Raw genomic sequence first — 22,420 nt, 5'->3', positions numbered from 1 at the left:
TTTGGGGCTGGATGCCACTGTTATTTCTGTGGGTCAGCATCCTTAACCAGCCTGTGTTCAGCTGAACCAACCTGTGTTCCAGCCCAGTCTTTCCGTTGACTTGTACCACAGTGTATGAGGAAACTCTGAGCTCCTTCAAATTCAGGATTTCCATGGCCTTTGCAGCTGCTGTATAGGGGGGGAAAAAAAAAGCTGTATTAATTCCCAGCACGCCAGAGGGTAAGGCAGATGGAATACAGAAATTAATTGTTTACACATTAGCCACTATTCTTTGGAAATGCAGCAAGATATTTACTCCATTGTGTCAGGGAGCAATGGATCAGACCCATTTCCATCAACATGGGGAAAAAAAAGCATAGCATCTACCTAGTATGGTAAAAAAGTAACGATGCTGTGAAAACCTGTATGTACTCTGTGTGGTCAGTAAAATACAAAGTAAACCAGTTGTTGCTGGAACAAATAGCATAGGTATTTCCTAGTGTCTGCAGGCACACAGGATGTAGCCCTTACTCTTTTGAAGTGTTTGGGAGGCTCAGTGGTGCAGATTTGCCAAATCACAGTAATGTATTTTCAGGCTTTTTGTCTGACACAGAACTGCTGGGGAAGGTGCTCTGCAGAGGGATGAAGGCAAGCGGTGCAACTGCTTCAGTGAAGCACTTGAAGCTGTTATCTGTTCATTTCTCCAAGCATACACTTTTGAAATCATGTTAGCGTTCTGTCCTGGAGTTCAAAGCTCAGTTTCTTCCTTTTTCCTCTAACGAAACGATGTTTTGTGCTTGCACTGTAAGTTACTTGTAGCCTTTAGCATATCTGTGCTTTAATACTTCAAACCACCTCCCTCAGCAAGTGGAAAACATTTTTTCCAGGTGCCAGTCACATTTTCTGGGCTTGTCTTTCACTCTCCATGTAACATAATAGGTTTACTGCATGACTAAAGGATTTTTTGAAATTCCAGCTAAAATGTCTTAGATCACTAATGCTGATGTCTCCTTCCACCTGGCAGCACAAAGAAACTGGGTGATGAGCACACAGTGCAGTGCACAGGGACTGGAGCAGCTGCTCGTTGTTACACTGCTACTGCTTTGAAACTTTCTCCGCATCTGCAAATTGCCGAGGGAATATTTTTTGACGTGGCCGCGTCAGAATAGCAAATAACTGTCTTACTGGTGTAAAAATGGGTGCAGGAGTTGTGTAATCTGTTTCTGGTGTGCGGCTATGTGTATATAGTGTTTTCCTTGTATAAAGGGAGATGGTGAGGGAGAATATTAGCTGTGATGAAGTCATGAACCCCGGCGCCCGCTATAGGCATCTGCAAACACTGGTTTCCCTGGCAACAAGTGGAAAGAGGTTGGAGAGGAAAGCTGGAGTAGGTTGTTGCATTGAATTGTTTTCAGCTTGTTTCTTCCTCACTAAAGCAGGGAGATGTTGAAAGGTATGATGTCCCTCTTTCTCTCTGTCTGCTATTTTATATATATTTAGCCAGTTGCTGGGAGAGGGAAGGCTGAGAAGGATACTTAGAATTCAGCTCGATCGGAGAGGAACTTTTCGGTACCAATATTAATAAGATGCATTGCAAATCTGTGCTTTTTCTATATGCTTATTTTTTTTGTGCTATGTTATGAAGTGAGAGTGCTAAATAGATCTCCAGAGCACAGTATCTGTCCCACTGTCAGCCTGGAGACAAGTGACTGTTGCATATTACGTCTTCACAAACTGATTTTATTTTAAACTGGGTTTGTGCAGCTAATGTTTGAAAGCCTGCAAGAACCGCACAAGTACTGCATATTACCAAACAATTTGTTAACTGAGATTAAATCTGCGCTTCCGAGCACCTTCAGGATGTGCTGTTAGTTGTATTCTTGTGCTCTTGCACTTGTGCAGAATATTGTGGCTCATGAGTTAGTGGAGTCTATACCTCCCTGGGGAAAGTTTTTATTAGAAAAACTAGGACATTATGTTCAGGGCTATAACAGCATCGTCCACAAGACTAATATCAAGATACTCTCTTCAGAAATGTGTTTTAGACGAATAATAGCAATTCAACTGTGTATTTCTTCATGATTATCCTTCTGTCTTTTTGCCCTTTTTATGTATTATCAATACTTTAATATAGTGCACAGATATTAAAGTATTGATAATACATATTATGATATATACACCTGAAATAACCAGTTCTTTATCAAGAAATAAAAATATTTTGCTAATTAACATAATTTTTAACTTAGAAATAATATCACTCAGGTGACTATCACCAAAAAAAAAAATACTGCTCAGTCATAAAAGAATAAAGTCTATGACCTAATCAGGGAATAAAATTCAGTCACTGTGTATTTAATACCTGACAGCAAAGGATTGATTAATAGATGGGGGTTCTCGATGTCACATAGTGAAAGAAGCAGCCTGATTGAATATTAACAAGTGTTGTTTCCAGAAGTGTAGTAATAGAAATACACACTTGCTGTGCCAAGCTCCTGCCCTTGCGTTTACAGTTACTTCTTTGAAAAAGGGCTGACACACAATTTTATTAAAATTAATTTTACTACGCTACAAATCTGCATCTTCAAAAGTAAGAAACACAGACGTGATGTGGAAGATGGAAATGCATGCAAGTAAGCTGATTCCTCATAAAAGAATGCAGACTTACATCTGTCTTGTAGCATCTGGCTAGAAATATGCTGCTCAAAAGAGCTTTGTCAGTGGGGCATAATTTAGTTAAAGCAAAGCACAGCAAATCAGCTTATGCAATGATATATCTTATAATTAAACAAAGATTATAACCAACAAAAGAGGTAGGGTTTAGTCATTAAGCAATAACGCAAATCTGAGCTTTTGTTCTGAATGGTGAACTATTAAGTCCCCAATGTAATTTAGCAGTTAAGTACATGCAAAACTGTTCTCAGCTAGCAGCATAGTTAAAGCTATAGGATTTCCAGTTTATGTAGTATTGTATCTGTTAAATTAATTAGTGTTTTGTATCCTTGGTTAATAAGTGGATAAATAAGGTTCTGTTAGTACTTACCCTGGATGTTTAAGACTTGGGGTCTGGCACTCTGGAGTAAGCTAAAGGGAGCTGTTGCCTTGCAGGGTAATCGGAAATCATAATTTTCATCTTGCTTTTCTTCAAATGTCGATGTAATGTTTCTTTCTATCTTTGATCAAGTGTCTTGTAGACATTTCGGCATAGGAGTCTTCTGGGTTTAGACTACAGCTTATTGTCAGATGCTCACAGTGTAATGGGATGTGTGTGTATTGGCTTCAGGCCACATTAGGGCTGATCCTTTTTTGTATGGTCCCTCGTACTTGTCAGCATGTGGTTAAATCATACATGTATCTGATAGAATGAGCAGGCAAATACACAAAACAATCTTTCAGCTATCTTCTGTTTCTCAAACAGGGAAACAGTGAATTGTGATTTTCCTAGTTCAGATTCCTGTTGTATAACCACTTCCTTCTGTGTTGTTTTTAAGCTGATTTGGTCAGATGCAACTTTTTTTTTTTTTCCTACTTCCAATGCTAATTTTTGAAGTATCCGTACAAAAATGTGCAAGAAAGTGCTGAGAAAGAGAGCTATTCTTCTGCGTTAGACCTTCCCATTTTGTGCTTGATAGTGAGTGGAACATCACAGAACAGAAGCTGCCTGTGATTTGTGCTGTAGTGTGCGACCTTTTCTTTTTTGGTAACTTGGAGAATTCTCTGCAAGCAGACTCATTTATCCTGAGGCTTGTGTTGGCTATCAGCTACCCGTTTAGGTAATGGGTTATTTTATTTTACCAATGAAAATTAGCGGATGAAGGAACTTATAGCCTGCTTTGGCAAGCTTTTTCTATACAAAATTATTTAAGGACCCTAGGAATCTAATTCATTTAAAAAGTTGTGTCTTTCAAACTGCATCAACGTGGATTTTACCAAGCTGTTAAGCTGAGGCATTCTCTCAAGCATTTTCTGCAAGGGGAGCTGTTGGACAGGAAAATATTACCATGGTAAATTTCAAGTTCTTATCAACAATGACGAAGATGGAGAAGTGTTTTCAACATATAGTGAGGTGGGGGGGGGAGGAGGGGAAGAATACTTTTCGAATGAGGAAAAGTTGAAAAATGTATTCCTTCTTAAGACACTGCTGTCAAAATCCTAAATTGATTTAGAGCATGGACATAGGAAGAATTTTAGAGCAAGTGATGCTGTGAATATACATTGCATCTGCTTGTCTGCATTAGCTGCCTGTGCACACCTTACCCTGTGTAAGCAGAAGATAATTCAAATTTTCCTCAACAGCCCTTTGTATTTGAAGGATATGTTCGACTTCATCAGAAAATAAGACCTTGTTTGTGTGCCTGTAGCATTGAAATGCCAGCTGCTGTTTCAGTCTGCCCTTCCCAGAAAGGGCTGCCATTAATAGTTCTCAGTAGTTCAGTGAAAATTACTCCTGTTAAGTACAGTATGCAGTACAGTGTGCAAGAAAACTGGTTTAACACTGCATTAATTTAAAAACAGATACTGCTGATTTGTAATGAAGAAATTGTGCTCACACATGGCAGGATTCTGAGTTTTAAGCATCCCAAATTCTGGAATAACAGAGGGTGGGAATACTAGACCAATGCATTTATAAAGGTTCGGTAGGCATATCACTGAAAACTGGGCATTTAGCATAGCTTCATATTGATTACATTAAAAAAAAAAATCCCTGTTGCTGGATGTTCACAGTAATTAATCTTACTTGCCAGTAAGTTGCAGTTCAGTGTAGCTTGTACCTGTGGTTGCAGATCAGACAGGGACTCATCGATCACAGCTGGCTCATCATTAAGGGTGATGGATTTTGCTTTGCATATATGACAGGTGATTCACCCCTCACATCTCCAAAGGTTAATGGTCAGTTGCATGTATTTGTTTATTGTAGGTATGCAGAGATAACAAAATGCCACACACCACATATTTTTCTTCACTTTTTTTAAAGAGCAATTTTTTTTTACGAGTTTGAATTGATGGCACCAGGTATGAAAAAGTTGTGGTTGCCATCTTGCCTTGCCAGTATTTCATTTTACACAGTCATGTTATGATTTAGAAATAGAAAAAATATTAATTTATTTTTTAAAGAAAGCTTCTACCAGTTGGGTAGACAGCAGAAGGACTGAAGCTTAGGAAAGAGAGCAGGATGTCTGTTAATCTGTGAATTATGTTTCATTAATAAAGAGGAAGAAGAGCTTGAAGTGCCTTTGGAGGGGCTTGGATTTCAGCAACAGGAGTCACGGCTTTGTCAGCAGATGAAAATGGCTACTGTTGCACCATCACCAGAGCCTGTTTGCTGGCAAGTGGAATCAGTGACAAGCACAAATTCGGGACATGTTTGTACCCAAGGTAGGAGCTTTCCGTGCTTCAGTGGAAATAAGTGGTTATCTGAGTATCAATCTGTAGGGATTGATTTACAGGATAGTTGCAACACGTATTCTCCAGCTTCTCTGCGGCTTGCCTTCCAGTAGAGTATTCCAGAGTTTAGAGGCATTCTTGGCAATGTCACAGCTTCCTGGAGAAGTGCCTTGTAGTCCCTTAATGGTTATTCTTTTTGGTGCGTGACTCACATACAAAATACTATGGCAGCAAAGCCAAATAAAAGACATCCTAGTACTAGGCTATCGTGCTATAGTCTGTGTTTCTTTGGAAGTAGATTTTTTCTTTTAATTGTAATCTTGCACAGGTCAATATGACTACACTTTGGATTACACTACTGGAATATTTGGCAGAAGGAAACAATTTTTTACAATATTCAGAATGAGTGAAGTTAACAAAATCCAGCATTATAACAGTTAATGCTGTCTATCCCTTCTCTGCCCTCTTCCCAAGAGAAGGTGTTTTAACTGGAAAGATGTAAAACTTGTTTTTTCAGGCAGGCATAATGTAGATATTCATGTTGAAGGTATCTTTATTTTCCTTATTTATGAGTCACATTATCCCATGTCTGATTACTGCAACATTTCTGGTACTTGACTCTGAACTGACTGCGTGCAAACGGAGATGGGTCACTGACCATGATGGAAAGCCTCATCTGTTGTGGCAGTTCTTACATTCTTGTATACTGCTGAGAACATACAATTCAATTTTACATCCCTTAGTAGTCAGTCTGCTGTTGTTTGTTTTTCAGGATAGCATCAGGGAGCTGGCATTTTGTTTTGCTGTGCTAAAGTAGCCCTGTCAGTTCCAGAAACCTGCAAGAGATGGATTTGACTAAGACTAAATACGAACAAAAATGTGTATAAAGACATCTGTCATTATTATGCGTCTGAGACACTGGTGTTTTTGCTTGTACAACTTTTTTTTTTTAATTTAACTTCACGTGAAGCATTGTTATTAGTAAGATATCAAGAAATCTCTGTTCTCAGTTTTGAATGTGAAAGCATTGTCTTCTGCTGACTATTGTTGCATATACATTGTTTTGTATTGTGATGGAGCATAAGGGAGGGCCAGATCCCTCTTCAGTTCACAAGATGAGCCACGTCTGAGCAAGTTTGCATTGCACAGGCTAAAAGTATACTTGGGGAGTATGTGGAAATGATGTGATGGTGCTAGCCCATATGGCAGACAATAGCATGAGCATACCAAGGATCTTGTTGCTTTTTTGGACATTACACCAAAAGAGGTTGTTTGTTGTTTTTTTTTTCTTTTATGGCAGGATTTGAAGGGAGTAATGAGGAAGTGTTGACAGGCATTACTATATATTTTTCTTAACTTGTGAGGACAGTTTAGTGGAAATTACAAAACTCCTGTTTGAAAATGTAGCAAGTGGATGGTAGATCTGGACAGTATGAATTGACAGGAAGTAGGAGCTGATGCTTCAGTTACTAAAGGGACAACGCTGTAGTGGAGGAAGTTTAAAAAAGACTCACAAGTAAAATGAAGTATCTTTTTGCTGCATTATGGAATGGAAATACAGTTAAAGAATGCAAACATTAGATGATTTCTTCTGAAACAAGTTAAAGATGTTTGTGGTAGCCTTCTAACTAGATGTCGATGGGCCAGTGCAGTGCTGCCACTGTCATGATTGGTGCAGACAGGCTGAGTTTCTACTGTCTAGAAATACTTTTTTTTAATTATTCCTAGTTGCCATTTTAGAAACTTAAGGCACTTTCTTCTTCTGTTTCTGAACCCTAATTAAAGCTTGAAGAAAGGCCTTTTGAGCCAGCCATATGTCTAACAATCATCTGTTCCCTCTTCTTTGACATGTGAAATCCTTGATAACTTCCTAACATGTTTTTTCTTATTATTTTCTGTTTAGCCTCCAGTTCCAAGCCTGAACTCAGCTCCAGTTCACAGACTTTGGGAAGTCAGCAGAACAAGACAGATGGCACCCGAGTAAAAACTCGTGTTCTGCCCAACATGCCAAAGCTTTTCATACCTTCATCTGTCACCAAATTTCCACCTGAGATCACTGTCACTCCACCCACTCCCACCCTCCTTTCTCCAAAGGGCAGCATTTCAGAAGAGACCAAGCAAAAATTAAAGGTAATAAAAGGGAAAAAATAATTATTTAGATTGTTTTCATCTTAATTGTCCCCTCAGTCAAATACTTGTGCATAAGGAACAACAGTTCCTGTCTCCAGTTCATAACCAGAGGTAGCATAAATAGCGGAAGACCCATGCCTGTCAGTGTTCAAGAGACATTTGAATAATGCCCTTGATATGCTTTAACTTTTCGTCAGTCCTGAAGTGGTCAGGCAATTGGACTTGATGATCCTTGTAGGTCCCTTCCAAATGAACTATTCTGTTCTTTTCTAAGATATGAGCTGCTGTCAGCAGGAGTCAGTTTTTAAGAACTGGTGAAATATTGGCCATGGGTGACATCACAGCTATTCTAGTCCTTGTCCTTTTTTTGAGGGAATTAGAAGAAATTACAGAAATGGGAGAGTTAGTGCAGCAATTGCTATTCTTATATTAGTGGAAGCTACTAGAATATTAACTGTGGGGAAGCCTACTGGTTAATGTTATGGTGTTTCACATTAGGATGCCATATCTTTTATAAAAGTAAGAGGGCTTTGGAATGTGAAGAAGTAGCAACCAGTTGGCTTTTGTCCCTGTGATCATGGGTTTATCCTGACTATTTAGCAATATATTCTCTCTCTCTCTTTTTGGGATCAGTCTGCTATTTTGTCTGCTCAGTCTGCAGCGAATGTAAAGAAGGAGAGCCTTTGTCAGCCAGCTTTGGAAATCTTAGAGACCTCAAGCCAGGAGTCCTCACTGGAAAGTGATACTGATGAAGATGATGACTACATGGACATATGAATGAATTCTGGCCATCATCAACACCAACCATATAACCATTCTTCTTGTTGCCTGCATCTCTGGCAGTCCAAACATCTTCGTTGGCATTACTCACCATTTAATCTGCATCATTATGTTCTTCACTTTCATTACCTTTGTTATCACCACTACCACTTGTATTGCCTTCAAAATCTTTGCCATTCTCTCCATCATGGTGCTTGATGGAAAAAATGATTGTTTACCAGGCAGTTAATTCATTTGGACCACGACGTCACCTTTAACTTCAGTAAACAAAAGGATGTTTTGAGCTGCAACTTGCATCTCTCTACTGTTTCTGCTTCTTCAAACCAGAGCCTTGGGATTCACTCTGACAGCTCTTTTCTATAGTGTTTTCTTCTTTTTAATTGTCTTTGTATTTTTGCCATTGGTTAAGTTTTTCTCCCAATAATTCAGCAACCTAATCTCTGTCTAGTTATGCCATGTTAGTCCAGCTCCTATTAAGGTGAACGGATTAGGAAAAGTTTGCTGAGCTGGTAGAGGTTTTGATTGCATCAAGAAAGTCTGCGGCTTTGCTGCATGGTGAGAAGGGTGAGTGAAGAGTGTCAGCTACTTGGCGCAGCTGTGTGCTTTGTTGGAATTTGACTCAATGGCAATAGGCAAAGAACCAGCTTTACTAGGCAGACAGAGAGGTTGGCCTCCTGTTTGTGCTCATTTCACACCAATGTATGAGGTCCAGCAAAAATTACCTACCTGAATGTTGGCTTAACGAACTGATCTTTCCAGAATTGTCTTACAGTCCTTTCTCTTCTAATGCCTTGGACAAGCATTTTGAATTGGGGGCTAGATGATATTTTTATGGTGGTATTGAAAAAAAAATAATTGAGATTTCAATGCCATTTCAGTAATGTCTGTTTTTTACAGAATGACACGAAAAGGTGTTTTTTATCTATCTGCAGAGGGACTGCTCACAGTTATTTATATGAGAAAATAATGGTAACAAAGACCTTTTTTTCTACTGAATGTTAACTTTGTAAAATAATGAATGCAAACCATGCAAAAAAAGTCACAGTATATATACACGCGTGCGTTCACACATATATATGTGTATGTACATATATATGTATGTATATGAAAAAATGCATACAGCTTGCCATGTTGGATTTCTTTGTGTTTGGGGGAGGTGATTTTCTGTAAAATGCAGAGCTTTGTATAAACTTTTGTTGTTGTTGTTTTTTTCTAATAAAGCTGAAATGTACCTATTGTTGCCTCTGTTCGTCTGAGAGGACAAGATGCCATGGTCCTGGAAGAAGTAGTACTCTTCCCTTCCTTTTATTTCTTGGATGAGGAGGTAGTGCAGGAAGGGAGCTGGGGGAAGCCTCTTTTTCTGAAGAATGTCAGATCTCTTAGGATGGATTTGGTCTAACTAACCCCCCAGAGCCGGGTTAGTCAGTGTTACCAAGATGGCACACAGTGGTTTCACTTCCCCCGCTGGTACGTGATCTGAGTTTTTTCACCTGAGTGTCTTTAAATACTGATGAACAACATAAAGGAGAAGACAACATGTAGTAAATGTGACCACATAGAAAGAATATTTGGCTGAACAAAGTAGCAGTTAATCTGCTGGTACAGTGGTCGTTCATTCAGTGTAAGAATAATAAATGGACCCTGAATAAAAAGAAGCAGCATTGAATTTAGTATTGCAAGTTTATTCTCATACTCTGGGTTGTTTGTTTTGAACAAAATGTAATTTGTAAGTAAGTGAGGATGTCCATGTTGGGCATATTAGCAGTTGTTCGTGTAACTTGTTCACTTTCTACAAATGATAGGTGAGCTGGATGCAACTGATGTGAAAAAGATCAGGGTAACTGATTAGTAAAAGTATGTGGATCTTTTCAGTAGTAATAATATGTTTTCAGTGTTTGTTTGCTCTTTAACTTGGTATAAGTTCTTGTAAATACAATGCATAGTATACTTTCTAGTCATTGACTGGCTTTAGGGAAAAAAAAATCAAAGCCAAAAAACAAAGTTTTAGAAAGCTTTGTTTTTGCAAAAAAATAGCATGGTAAAAAATATATATATTTAATGAGAAATGGAAGACAGCTCAGAGTAGCTAGTTCTCAGTAGTGGTCCTTCACTCGAATAGATTTCATAAGCTTTTTGGCTGATTTATATTTTCAATGTATGGTTAACTTTATGACCACATTTAAGTTCATAGACTGAATGACTTCTAGCTTGAGTGTGAGGTATGATGACTGAGCATTTGATTGTCTTAATTGAATTTGGCCATTGAAAATGTTTTTCTTTATTCTTCTTAAGAATTCTTTGTAGTTGGGCTTTCTTTCCAGCTTCCAGAGCTTGTTAAAATACCTGATCTTGAACTTTCTTTGATTTCTAGTCCTTTTTTGCTGGTGAAGGAAAGTAAGAACAGTAAACACAACTGTTCCCATCAGCAAAGAGAGCTGAACATTGCTGATCTGCAGTAAGCTTGTTTTAATCTTCAAACTACAGAACCATATAACTTTTTTTAGTCCTATATTCAAAACTGTTATATCTTTTCCCCTTGTTTCTTTCCTTTATTTTTTTTAATCTATAATTTTACATTCCCGTTATATTGTTGGGTAGCTCAACGGCTTTTTGTCAATCTCAAGAAGTTACTGAGATTAATGTAGATTAATGTGAGATTAATCTCCTTCAAATCCCATTCTTCTGCTAATGGCTGAACAGTGCACTGTTTGACTGTGAGCCATCTTCCATAGTGGGCATTGCTGCTGACTTAGGCTAATGGAGCCATTCTGTATGTGTGAAATCCTCTCTCTGTAAGTACAGTTTATATAGTCCTTCAGTACAAGGAACCATATTCTGGAGAGAAGATGCCAAGAATATGTTTGTCTGAAGCATCCTGCCTAAAGGTATTTTGGAGCAAGAACTTCAAATCCTGTACAAACAGAAGCATTCACTTAATACGGCAGCTTCTAAAGCCTACCAGGGTAGTTTTGTGGGATTTTTCAAGGGGAAAAAAAAATATGCCTTATGGTAAAACTGCACTTAGTGATGAGTTTACTTTGAATAATTTATTTGATTTTAGTCTAATTCTAGTTGCACTAGCTTGACATCCAAGTATAGGCAAGATCAAACTTACCAACTCTCTCCTTTCAGAGTTGAATATCAAATGTAAACACGGCATCTGTCTTCAGGATATACCGGATAACCATTGGTTCTGAAATCTCTGTTCCCAGATGTCTCTGTAATGTTGTGCCAGATGAATAAATGGCTGCTGCTGAAGTATACTGCTCCTGTATATACGTTGTTGTTGTTTTTCCCTATGAGGCTATAGGGAGAGGAATGTCTGGTGCCTAAAGTAAACTTAAAGGTAAGGTCTTTGTTTAGTCAGCTTGTGGATTAAGAAGCTGTCTTTATCATGTGCAGACAGAAATGTATTGAAAGATGGTATTTTGTACCATCCTTACTGCTCTGACGTAGGAAGAGCTTTAAAAACAGAAAACAATTTGCCAAATAAAGTACATTGTCCAACTCAAATGTCATTTTTATCCCGAATACTTGGAGCTAGAAAACTGGATTTTATTAAAAAGCAAGTATTTTTGGCTACTGAAAACCCAAACAGTTGAGACATCCAGGCAAATGAAAAAAAATTACTTTTACTCAAATTTTGAGAATAACTTGTGTATAGCTCTTCTGTTGTTTGGCATTGGTTTTACATGTTGTAAAGTGTCTTTCACTGATCACCATCATTCCAGTATGTAGTACTGGATTTGTCTGTGTTTAATTTTCATCTAAATTTCGTTGTCTGGCATAAAGATTGTGTAATCTATATGATTGACACTATCGAGAATTTCTGTGTCTGAGGTAGCGGTTAGTGTGTTGTGAAGACTTAATTTTGTTGTAACAACAGCTGTTGTTAGTGACTTCTCCCCACTGCCTCAGAAATGCTGTTCTTCAAAAACTAATATTTCGGTTATGGAATGAAACATTACCAAATCAAGGAAGACAGCAAATACCTTCATTAGTTTTATCAAACACTAGGGTTCAGTACTTGTTCTTTCTCTCTGTTCTCTCTCCCTTCTCGTTCTCTTCTCACTCTCTCCTCATCTCTATTAGAACGAGACTTTCTCATAAATAATGAAATTAATGTCTTTTGCAGCCCAAACAAACACCATATGGTCAGGGAGACAGGGACCAGGAAAAGATGAGGAAGGCATGGCAGCTGAAGCTGATTAGGAGACAAAATGCACTGACTGGCAGCAGAGGGGCCAGGTGAGAATAGACAAAGTCTTATCATCCAGGGTAGGATCACACTTGTTAAATTCGATGTTCTAGTTTGGGTAGTGGCGATAACATTTCTGGGGAAGGTGGAAAAACCTGTGGTGGATGTAGCTTGCATGCAGTTTTACACACAGCACATAGCTCGTATACTTTAAGGAAAAAGGTGGCAGAGTAAATATGTTGGAGTTCTCAGAAGAAAAGGCAGCAGGCATAATTACTATGGTTTCTTAGTTACATAAAACTGGAATGAAGGAGCTTTGCTCTTGCCTCTAAAGAAAATGGTGAATATGTTAGTGTAGATGTTGAGTGCTAATTGACACCTTTCTTTCCTTCCCCTCTCTTCTAGCTGATGACTAGGAAGCCACTAATGCTAAAATCATAGAATTATTTAGGTTGTGAAAGACCCTTAAGATCATCAAGTCCAAACATCAATCTGTGTGTTAGTGTTTTGGGAGTAACCTTGGGGTACTGTACCACAGGCTGTACGAGTCCAAGTTAAGCCTCTGTGAGATCTGCCTTGTGTGACTCTCAGCTGTCGTTGCAGGGTATGGTACAACAGCACTGTGAAGGGTAACAGGCCAGCACCTGGGGTTTGTTGGCTTCTGGAGGATAACTTTTATTCATCTTCACTTGAATGGCTCTTCAATGTTAATATGTAGAGACTCCAGGCAAATCTCAATAGAGATTTAAAGACACGTCTCTCCTTGGATAGACAATTTTATACCTGCTGCTGATTATTTAATGCATATTATGGGGTCACCTTATCAGCAAATGTTTGCTAGCCAGCTCCAGAACCTCTGTACCAGTCTTAGAGCAGCATGTTGTCACCAACATCTCTGCAGCTTTGTTATGGCAATGTGAGGTTGCTGCTCTTGATTAGATTTGTCCATAGCTGACCCATAAAAAGAGTCAGTCTTAGAGTATATATGTGTGTATATATTTATATATATATATATATATATATATATACACACACACACACACACACAACACTCATGCTTGCTTGATTTTTTTTTCTGTACTTCCCACAAGCCTTCTATATATCAAGCACATGAACTGTTTGCCATGTATTAAAGGAGTTCATTGCCTGCAGAGGTTCAGATGCAACCTCACAGCACAGTAAGTAGGACCTCATCTAGGGGCTGTGCTGTATGTTAGCTCCAAAATATTTTCTATCCTATGGATGGATTTATCCATAATAAAATGTTATGTAGGAATAAGAACAAGGTAAATGGCAAACCTGGCTGGAGGGCTGTCTCAAGATTGTGAGAGTATATAGCCATGCCCAGAGTTCATTCATCCCATGCTGTTTGGAAGTTACACTAGCTGCTGTAATAGCGCTAGAGGGTGCCCTAGGACAGGAAAACAAATAAATAAAATGGATGACCAGGCTCTATCTTTAAATTTCTGAAAGACTGAACTATACTGCTGCTTTTAATCTCACTTCTAAGAGGCTTCTGCAGTCTTACTGTAACGTATGTCTTTTTCATACTTCTATAGTCATTTATAGTCTGAATCAAAACAAAGGGAATGAGGAGAGAATTCTCATAGTCAGTTTACTAACTCCCACGTAGCAAAACAAACAAAACAATAATACAGCAGCAACAAATGCACAAAGGTGTGTGCTCACTCCATTATTAATCTGACAGCGCTAGCATAAAACCAGACATACTCTATGCTTCCTTTTCATATAGCTTTTTTTAGCTTTTTTTTTCCTTTTCCCTTCCCCCCTGTAAGAAACCTACTGGGTGTTTTTCAATGTCTTGATATGCAGCATATTATAACGGGGGAGGGAAAAAATATTTTTTGACAGTCTTGTGTCAAAGGGCTCAAATAGTGTTTTCAGCTTCATCATTGCAAATCCTGATTAATTCCATCTGGTTCATTGCAGTGGCATGGGGTTTGTGTCAGTGTAACCTGAGTCCAGCGGTAAGTGATAAATGGATCTGTAAACTGCTTTGAGTTAGTTTCATTAAGGCAAATTTTAATTGGGGATGAAAATGTATGTGCGGATGAGGAAAGAAATACGTAACTTTCAAGCCTAAAGAAAAATCTGGTATAATTTCTGTTACCTAAAGTCACCAGGAGCTAAGATCAAGTACTGTACTTATCTTGCAGAAATGCACATGAAATAGGGTAGTGAGATGTAGCAGAGGCTGTGAACTGATTGCAAAATCAGAAAACCAAAGTCTCTTCTACCAAGGGAAAAAGTAAAATCACACTTCTGCCTGCATTTAGGATTTATCTATGCAATTAAATGATTGTGTATATAGCTTAGTACAAGAGCGTTCAATTATATAATCCCAGTGGGAAGAACACTTCACAATGTCTAAGTACGTTGTCATATTAAAGGAAACTGCCTGTCTAAACTAAGTCAACATATGTGTTAAAAAGGAGTTTTTGCTATGAGATCAGACAGTGATATATCCCCCTTTCAGTGTTTCTCAGCCTATTATTTCTCTCCTTTCCTTTTAAAAGACTTTTCAAACAACAGTGAATTCTGGTATAAGTGGAATATAAACAAAGTTCATATATGGAAAAAGCAGATGAGAATCAGATTGGGATTAATTTTATTTTAGTTAGTGATACTACCCTAGCTATAATTGAAAGGCCAAGTATCAGTATTTTAGACATAGTGCTTCATGTGGGAATGCTTAATTGGTATTCTTCTAATGTATAGCTCCAGTTAGCTTAGGAACCTGTCTATGTATTCACCTTTTTTTCTTTTTACTTCTCAAAGGTGTTTGCCACATACGGAGGGCTGTTCACAAGAAACAATTGGCAAATGAACTTTATTTGCAAATAGGCATTGCATGGAGCATTATCTAATATGGCACTGAACACATACTGTTCAAGTATGATACGTGAGCAGAAAAGCTTCATACTTTACAAGAGAATCACAGAACACTTCTAATGTAAGTCACACTGGAGATACAATTTCCTTAAGTTGCACACCCAAATGTATGAACAGTCACATTTTCTATTTTAAATGTGTGCATATATATCAAATGTAACTCCTTCAATAAGATTGCAGTGATCATTTTCTCTTTTCCTTTTAGATATGGCACTAGATGAATTCTCAAAGACAGTTAACTTGTTAATTGAACCAACATGTAAAAACACTATGCTATATAAATGTCAAAAAGCAGTAGTTTGAATATGGAAATTTGTCTCTTAGGATTGTCTAGACTGTACATTAGATTTCCATTAAGTTAAAGTGGGTTAGAAAAAAATATTAAGGTTTAGAAATTCACAGTGGAAATTATTGAGCTTGCAACATCTATTTGCAATGCTATGCCCTCAAGTAGTCAACGCAAGTTCAAACAAATAACAGTGCTGCTATGACTTTCCCAATAGACAGCACTGCTGGAAACACTTCCTATACTTAATAAGTAAATGGGCTTTCCTGGGACCATAACAAAGCGTCTGACACATTTGTCTCACAGCAAGTAGCTGTGCTACAAGATGATTTTTCAGTTTGGCTTCTGTGAGCATAATAACAGCTCGGGAGTGCACATGTTAAAGTATTGCTGCAAAAAACAAATTCAAGAGTTTCTCTTTGAGAATGTGGGTGTGATTGCCTTTGCTTTGCTAGCATAAAGAAGCCATTTAATTGCATTGGTAACGTTTTAAATTAGAACTATCCATAGGCATTTAGGTAGTGCTGTTGGACTGTGGTCATTTAACTGAGAGAAGAAAGAGACTCACTTTCTATAGAAGCCGAATAAGTCAAGTGTGTTTACGGGCATTCTGTTGGATGCACCAGGATGCTTTTCGTTGTCTCTGAAGTCAATCTTCTAAATAAACTGAGCAATGTCAAGTTTTACCAGGCCTGTACTTTTCTTTGGAAGTTAGTATAGCAGGTTTTCTCAATGTGAGCAAAAACCAGAGAAGCAGTACAGGGTTGCTTGAAAGACTACAATCTCATAGTCCTTTTAATCCCTCGATGTCTTTCACTGCCTCCCCCATGGCTACAAATATGTCCCTATTCAGCTGGGATAACAGGTGCTTAGCTTCGTCTGAGCACTGGAGCTCTCCCTCTGCAGGACACAGAGCGGTTCCTGAGGCTGAGCTCCATGGACATGTGTATTGGCAGCTGTTAAGAAGCAGACACAAGGCTCTTTAACAACTGCACATAATTCAGATGACTGCTCTGGAAATGTTACTGTCTAAATTAATGAGTTCACTTTCAGACAATGATAATTGAACTGAAATGGGAGAGTAAATATGTGCTAATATGCACTCTTATAACATCCTGCATTTACACTTGTGATAAAAAAGAACCTGCAATTTCAATGGAACTTGGTAATACACTATTAAAATGTCCAGTTTTAGTGTATGCATGCTTCAGTAATAATGTGGAGACAAAGAACAGAGAAGTAACTGTCATGTTACCTGGAACCCCGAAGACAAATAGAAAAGTAGGTATAAAGAATATGAAAATATGGAAATGTTTCCAATTCCAGAGTCTGCTGGGGAAAAGGAAGAGAGGAGAACAACATTTCTCCAGCAATATGTGTCTGATTCAACAAAATACTTAAGTATATGATTACTGTTGCTTTCAATGACAATAGCATCATCAGCTTCTATTTGGTCATAGACTTATATTGTAAGCTCTAAAGCTCAACAGAAGTATTTCTGCAACTAAAATTCCCATTGAAAAAAGATGCTTTAGAATAAATACTTCTTTAGTATTTGAAAGCTCAAAAGTTTACAGTTAACCACTGAAACATCAAAAGACCAAACAAAAATGGAAATTTATTTGCTAATAAGAAATTCAAGTATAAAATTTGTGGGCGACTACAAAGAATATGTCTGGGTGTGGTAAAGTGTGTAAATAAAAATGGTGATGTACTCTGAGGTTTTGATAACAAACAGTAAACAGGAACAAACTATAATTTTAAATTGTTCTTCATTGATTGAGAGAAGTACTAAGAAACTTAAAATGCCTCAATTAATTCTCCCTGAAATTTTCATGGCTACAGCATATAGATTAACTTTGGAGGTAAAGTGGACGTCATCTACATAAATTCCAGAAAGGGAAATCATAAAATAAAACTCCATTTAGCAATACCTGTCTTTGTGTGATCCCTGAGGCAGTGTTTATTGGGAATATCATTTTCTTTGACAGCTGTCTCCCCCATTCTCAGTGGTTGATACTGTTCCTGCAAGGAAATCCTGGTGACTTTCCAAGCAGCAGCAGCCGAGCTGGTGATATTTACTGAATATGACAGACTAGAAGCTGGCTCATTCTTAGTATGTTCTGTAGCTGGGCTCTGTTGATACTCACTTTCCACACCTATTACATTAACAACACCATTGATTCATTGGCTTAATTTCAAGGGTCAATAAAAAATGAATCGTGTATCAGAGTTTTTCCACTAGCTGGCAAATTTTTCAATAAACCCTTTTATCATCCATTTTCCAATTCTATAAAATTGGAACTATTTGTCAAAAAAAAAGCCACTGAATGTGAGGCTAGGAAATTTTTATGTGTCTTAAATAGTTTACAATTTTATTTTCTAATAAAATACAGTTAAAACTATGTGGTGCTGCTTTTTTTTTTTTTTTTTTTAATTTGAGTTAATGTAAATTTGCCTAGGAGCTGTTCCCACAATTGACTTAAACAAGAGGAATACAGAAAACCCACCTGTGCTTTGTCATAATAGATAACAGAATTCCATGAGTAGAATTCTGGAGAAGAACAATGGGTGTCCGCTCCTCTAAGTAGAATGTGCTCTTTGTTTTGGAGAGCCCTCAGCTCTGATTGCTGAGATTTTGGGATACTTCAGTGCAACAATCAAGTCTTTTTCTAAATCAAGACTTAGATTTTGCTATGTTCTCTGCTCCCCAATTGAAATTTCCTGCGTCTCGTTTAACTATTTAACAGCGTTACTAACCATCCATTATATCCTGCCTTATTCTCTTTTAGATGAAAGACATGTTAAAAATAAAAAATAAAAAATAAAATAGAATTCTCTAGTCCCTATGACTGAATTGGAGAGATGATGTCAATGGAATTGCTGAATGGCCTCCTGTGGCTGTACAGACATCAAGGTAACACATTTCCAAATCCGAGGACATAAGTGTTTTGATCCTGTTTTGGGAATACTTCTTAATGCCTAAATGTCAATGTAGATTTAATATCTTGTGTGGTGGAGGATAAAGTTTAAAAAAAAAAAATGGCAAAAAGAGTTATTTTGCTTATTTTACTTAGTTTCTGCTAACTTTAGTTTATTTGCTGAAGAATTTACATTGGCTAGACATGGAATGGATCTGTCTGTGCAAACACAAGTATTCTGAGGTTTATTTAAGCTGACCTCTTATTGGCAAATATATTTAACTGACAGCTCTCTTAAGGGACTAATTCCATTTCTGAAATAGACCCAAAAAAAGCTGGAGCAGAGCTGCCTTCAGGAAACCTAGGGTTCTTCAGCCTGGGGAGAGTTTGCTAGAGAATAATTGTCTTCTGCAGTAGCTTCATCCATTAGTACAACTTTCATCTCTGTGAACAGAAATGGATTGAGGCTTAAATACCTTTGGTATGTTGCTGGTTAAAACATTGGCAAGATGCAAGTTTCAGTTTAGCTTTGAGGATGGCAAACAAATCGTGAGACCAAGCTAGTCAGATAAATTTTTAAGTGTGATAATCCTGCTGTAGGCTCACTGTAACCACCTCACCTAATGTAAAAAAGAAATAACTAAATGAAGGTGTTGCACAGAAAGTGTTTTTATAAACAGCTCCTTACTAGCAATAAAAACCCGTATTTCTGCAAGTCTATTCTCATTTGTCTTCAGGTAAGAAAAAAAATTCAGTCAGAAAGTGCTAAACCAGAACCTTTAATCTAGCAAATTCCCTTCTGAAATACTATTTATTATGTGAGTTTTAATTCTCTGCAGTCACCTTCACTCAATGAATTACCAGGTTTGCTGCGTGTCTGATAGTCAGAGCCCATAACCCAGGTATTGGAACATGGGAAGTTCATCTCATATCGCCCCCGTTTACAAGGCAAAGAGAAACACAGCCCTTTCCAGCACTGATGTGACACAATCCCTCCCTCTGCCAGAGTAAAACCAGTTATGGAAAATAGGACTGCAGTTGGCAAAATGAAATCTGGCACTACTGTGAACATTAGGAATGAAACAGGAGAGGGAGGTATTGTCAGTCTCAGCTGGTTGTCATAAGAACAGCCCTGGGTTGTGCTCCCCAAAGGACAAGACTTTGTGGCACATTTGATGTTCTGCTTCTGGACTGCTCATGGGTAACAAGGGATAGAAAGTTGTGATGGAAGCAAGGAAGAACTGCCCATAGCAGGAGTTTGTCATGACATGGAAAATGCCTTAGTGAGACGTGAATACTGGGCATGAGTTAAATATATTAAGTGGACGTGATTTGTGTAAACTGAAGGCTCTTTTCTCCCTTGAGGGCTGTTTGCTTTCCTCTCTGCTTTTAGAGAGCTTCAGCTAGTAAACTTCATGCTTTGTAATTGCAGTGAAACTGCTTTCATCCATGGATCAATCTTTTGTCAGCCCTGACACAATGGCTGATGGCTTTAGTGTATCTCCACTGTCACCAAAAGGCGCTTCTTGGGAAATGAAACCCAGAGGCTCAATAATGTCACCTTTCCCATCACTTTAGCGTAGGGTTACAAGTGGGGAAAAGGACTGCCCTACCAGGCTCAGCAACATTCAGATTGCAGTCGCAGCTCTCTTGGGAGAAAATGGCTGATGGTTTATGAAACATGATGTGTGGAAATACAGGGTTTTATTGTTGTGAATTCTCAGGTAGGTACAAAAGCTGATGGCAGGACCCCTGAGCCCAGCAAGAGGATACCAAAGGTAGAAGCGTGCACAGCCTTTTACATTTCTATTCTCCATGGCATCTTGCCTTTTGTCCCTTCCTCCATCCCCTTTTTTCTTTCCTTCATTCTGCTTTTACTTTGCCATACGTTTCTCCCCCACCTACCTCCCATCCTTTCTTTTTTTCTAAACACAGGATCTGGACAAGTAAAAACACAGCTCTTATGGAGAACAGGAATTAAGGAGCCCTTCTACACTTCCTCTCTAGGGGTCTTCAGGAAACCTGTCCGCAGATGGCTCACAACACCAGTGCCAAAGCAGGCACCAGCCTTGCCATAGCTGCAGCTTTGGCCAACGGCAAAGAACACCAGTGCCAATGCCAGGTAGGAGAAAGTGGTCAGTCATCTGAGGCACCCAATACACTCATAATTTTTGTCACCTTAGATAGCAGTAGTGTAGTTTTTTATATACTGTGAGACCTAAACATGTAGCAGATAAGGGAAAATTTGGCATTATCACTATAGTTTATTTCCTGTTAATTGACACAAGGTCTCTGTTATCAAGTTTCTGAACAAAAGACGGGCCTGAGACAAAGAAAGCCCTTCTCAGGGTTGTTGTTGAGGTTCAAACTTGAGCATGGAAGATGCTTGCTTTATGCATTTCACTCAGTTTGCACCGACTCCCTTCTGGATGATCAATGTTTCATCTCACAGACCCTCTTAAATAACTTGGGCAGATTTGAAATGTATCAATGCACGATGTGAACAAATGTCAAAGGAGAGGCAGAGCTATGGTCCCAAGATGAAGATGAAGGGAGTAGGTGAAGAGGAAGGCTTTGTGTGTTGTGTCAGCTGTCTGGCATGTTCTGTTGACAGCTGCACTTCTGTTTCTGCTGGAGCACAAGGTAATCTAGCATCAACCCCACAGTGACAGCACGCAGTTCTGCTCTCTCCCTTCATACGGACATCATTTTCCTCCTGGCAGCTGCTAGCTTCAGGCCTGGACCCTCTGTCTCCTTGATGCTGATGAATGTTGTACCACAGAGCCATCAGTCAATGAAGCTACTCTTAACTGCTCAAAGCTTCTGCCACGTTCAGTCCATCCCTTCTCCCTCCAGTTCACCTGTAGCTTTGATAGTAAGGCAATAAGAATTAAGTGGGATTTTGCCAGTTTACTTTACAGCAGACTATCAGGAAGAAGCCCTGCCACTTTCCTGCTCATCTCTATGCTATTTTCACATATGTGGTTATGCATCCAACAGGGAAATAGAAGCGTTGCATTTACTGCAGAAAACTATTTTTAAAAAAAACTATATAAACTATCTCTATATTGTAACCTCCTTAATATTAACACGTTTTATAGATGGAGGTGGCTGAACACCATGGTGTTCAAAAGAAAAGTTTAAGTGATACCAAGCAACTCTTAGGGGAAAGTCAGGAGAGAGGGAGAGCCATTCAAGTCAGCAATACCTCCCTTGAACGACTCCTTGTCAACGTGATGTGAAGGGAGGAGGAGGTGTATTTCCATCCTGGAGAGGATATACAAGGCAAAGAGGTCAGAAAGACATAGTGGAAGTAAGATGTGACCGTAGATGCGTTTTGATATCAAATTTTTGCCTCCAGGTTTCTAAACCAGTCCTTCCAAGCTGCTGACCATAACCCTCTATCCTGTCCCTTAGAGCACAACTGCTCTTTAAATTTTATAGGCTCCCTCTCGCCCATGAGCTGTTATTTAAAAATGAAGCAGGATACCAGCAACTTCTGCAAAACCACTGCGGACTGCAGGAATGCAAGCAGGTTTGATGACATTGTCCATTATCCTGATCGCTTATGTTGTCTTTGGCTTCAGATCATTTTGCATTTGGTACAGAAATACCAGCTCAGGTTCACGTGGTGCTGGCCAGCATGCATACCTGCACCCTACCCTGCAGTGCAATAACTGCCTTTTTATTCCCTGAAATGATCTCTGTGGCCATGACAGCCGAGCACAGTTCCAAGGTGACCGTTTTCATGTCCTTTTCAATCCATCTGTCTTTAAGTTTGCATGAGACAAAGGAACATCTCTCAATGCAGAGATGTAGGAGTATAAGTAT

General features: G+C 38.6%; 1 protein-coding gene across 3 annotated transcripts in view; it reads left to right on the top strand.

Annotated features, from left to right (window-relative positions):
* CABIN1 (calcineurin binding protein 1) overlaps positions 1-9,446 on the top strand; it is a 107,894-nt gene extending 98,448 nt beyond the window's left edge. For 2 of the 3 annotated variants that reach the window (XM_032198893.1, XM_032198892.1), the window contains exons 35-37: positions 5,188-5,352; positions 7,265-7,491; positions 8,125-9,446. In XM_032198893.1, the coding sequence (XP_032054784.1) occupies positions 5,188-5,352; positions 7,265-7,491; positions 8,125-8,268 (536 nt within the window). In that variant the 3' untranslated portion in view covers positions 8,269-9,446. The remainder of the gene's footprint in view (positions 1-5,187; positions 5,353-7,264; positions 7,492-8,124) is intronic. The other variant, XM_032198895.1, reaches the window with a different exon arrangement.
* Positions 9,447-22,420: the final 12,974 nt, after the last annotated feature.

Source organism: Aythya fuligula, chromosome 17, assembly GCF_009819795.1.
Source record: "Aythya fuligula isolate bAytFul2 chromosome 17, bAytFul2.pri, whole genome shotgun sequence".
NCBI lineage: Eukaryota > Metazoa > Chordata > Aves > Anseriformes > Anatidae > Aythya > Aythya fuligula.
Note: the sequence above shows the minus strand (reverse complement) of the source record. Positions and strands in the feature narration are given on the sequence as shown.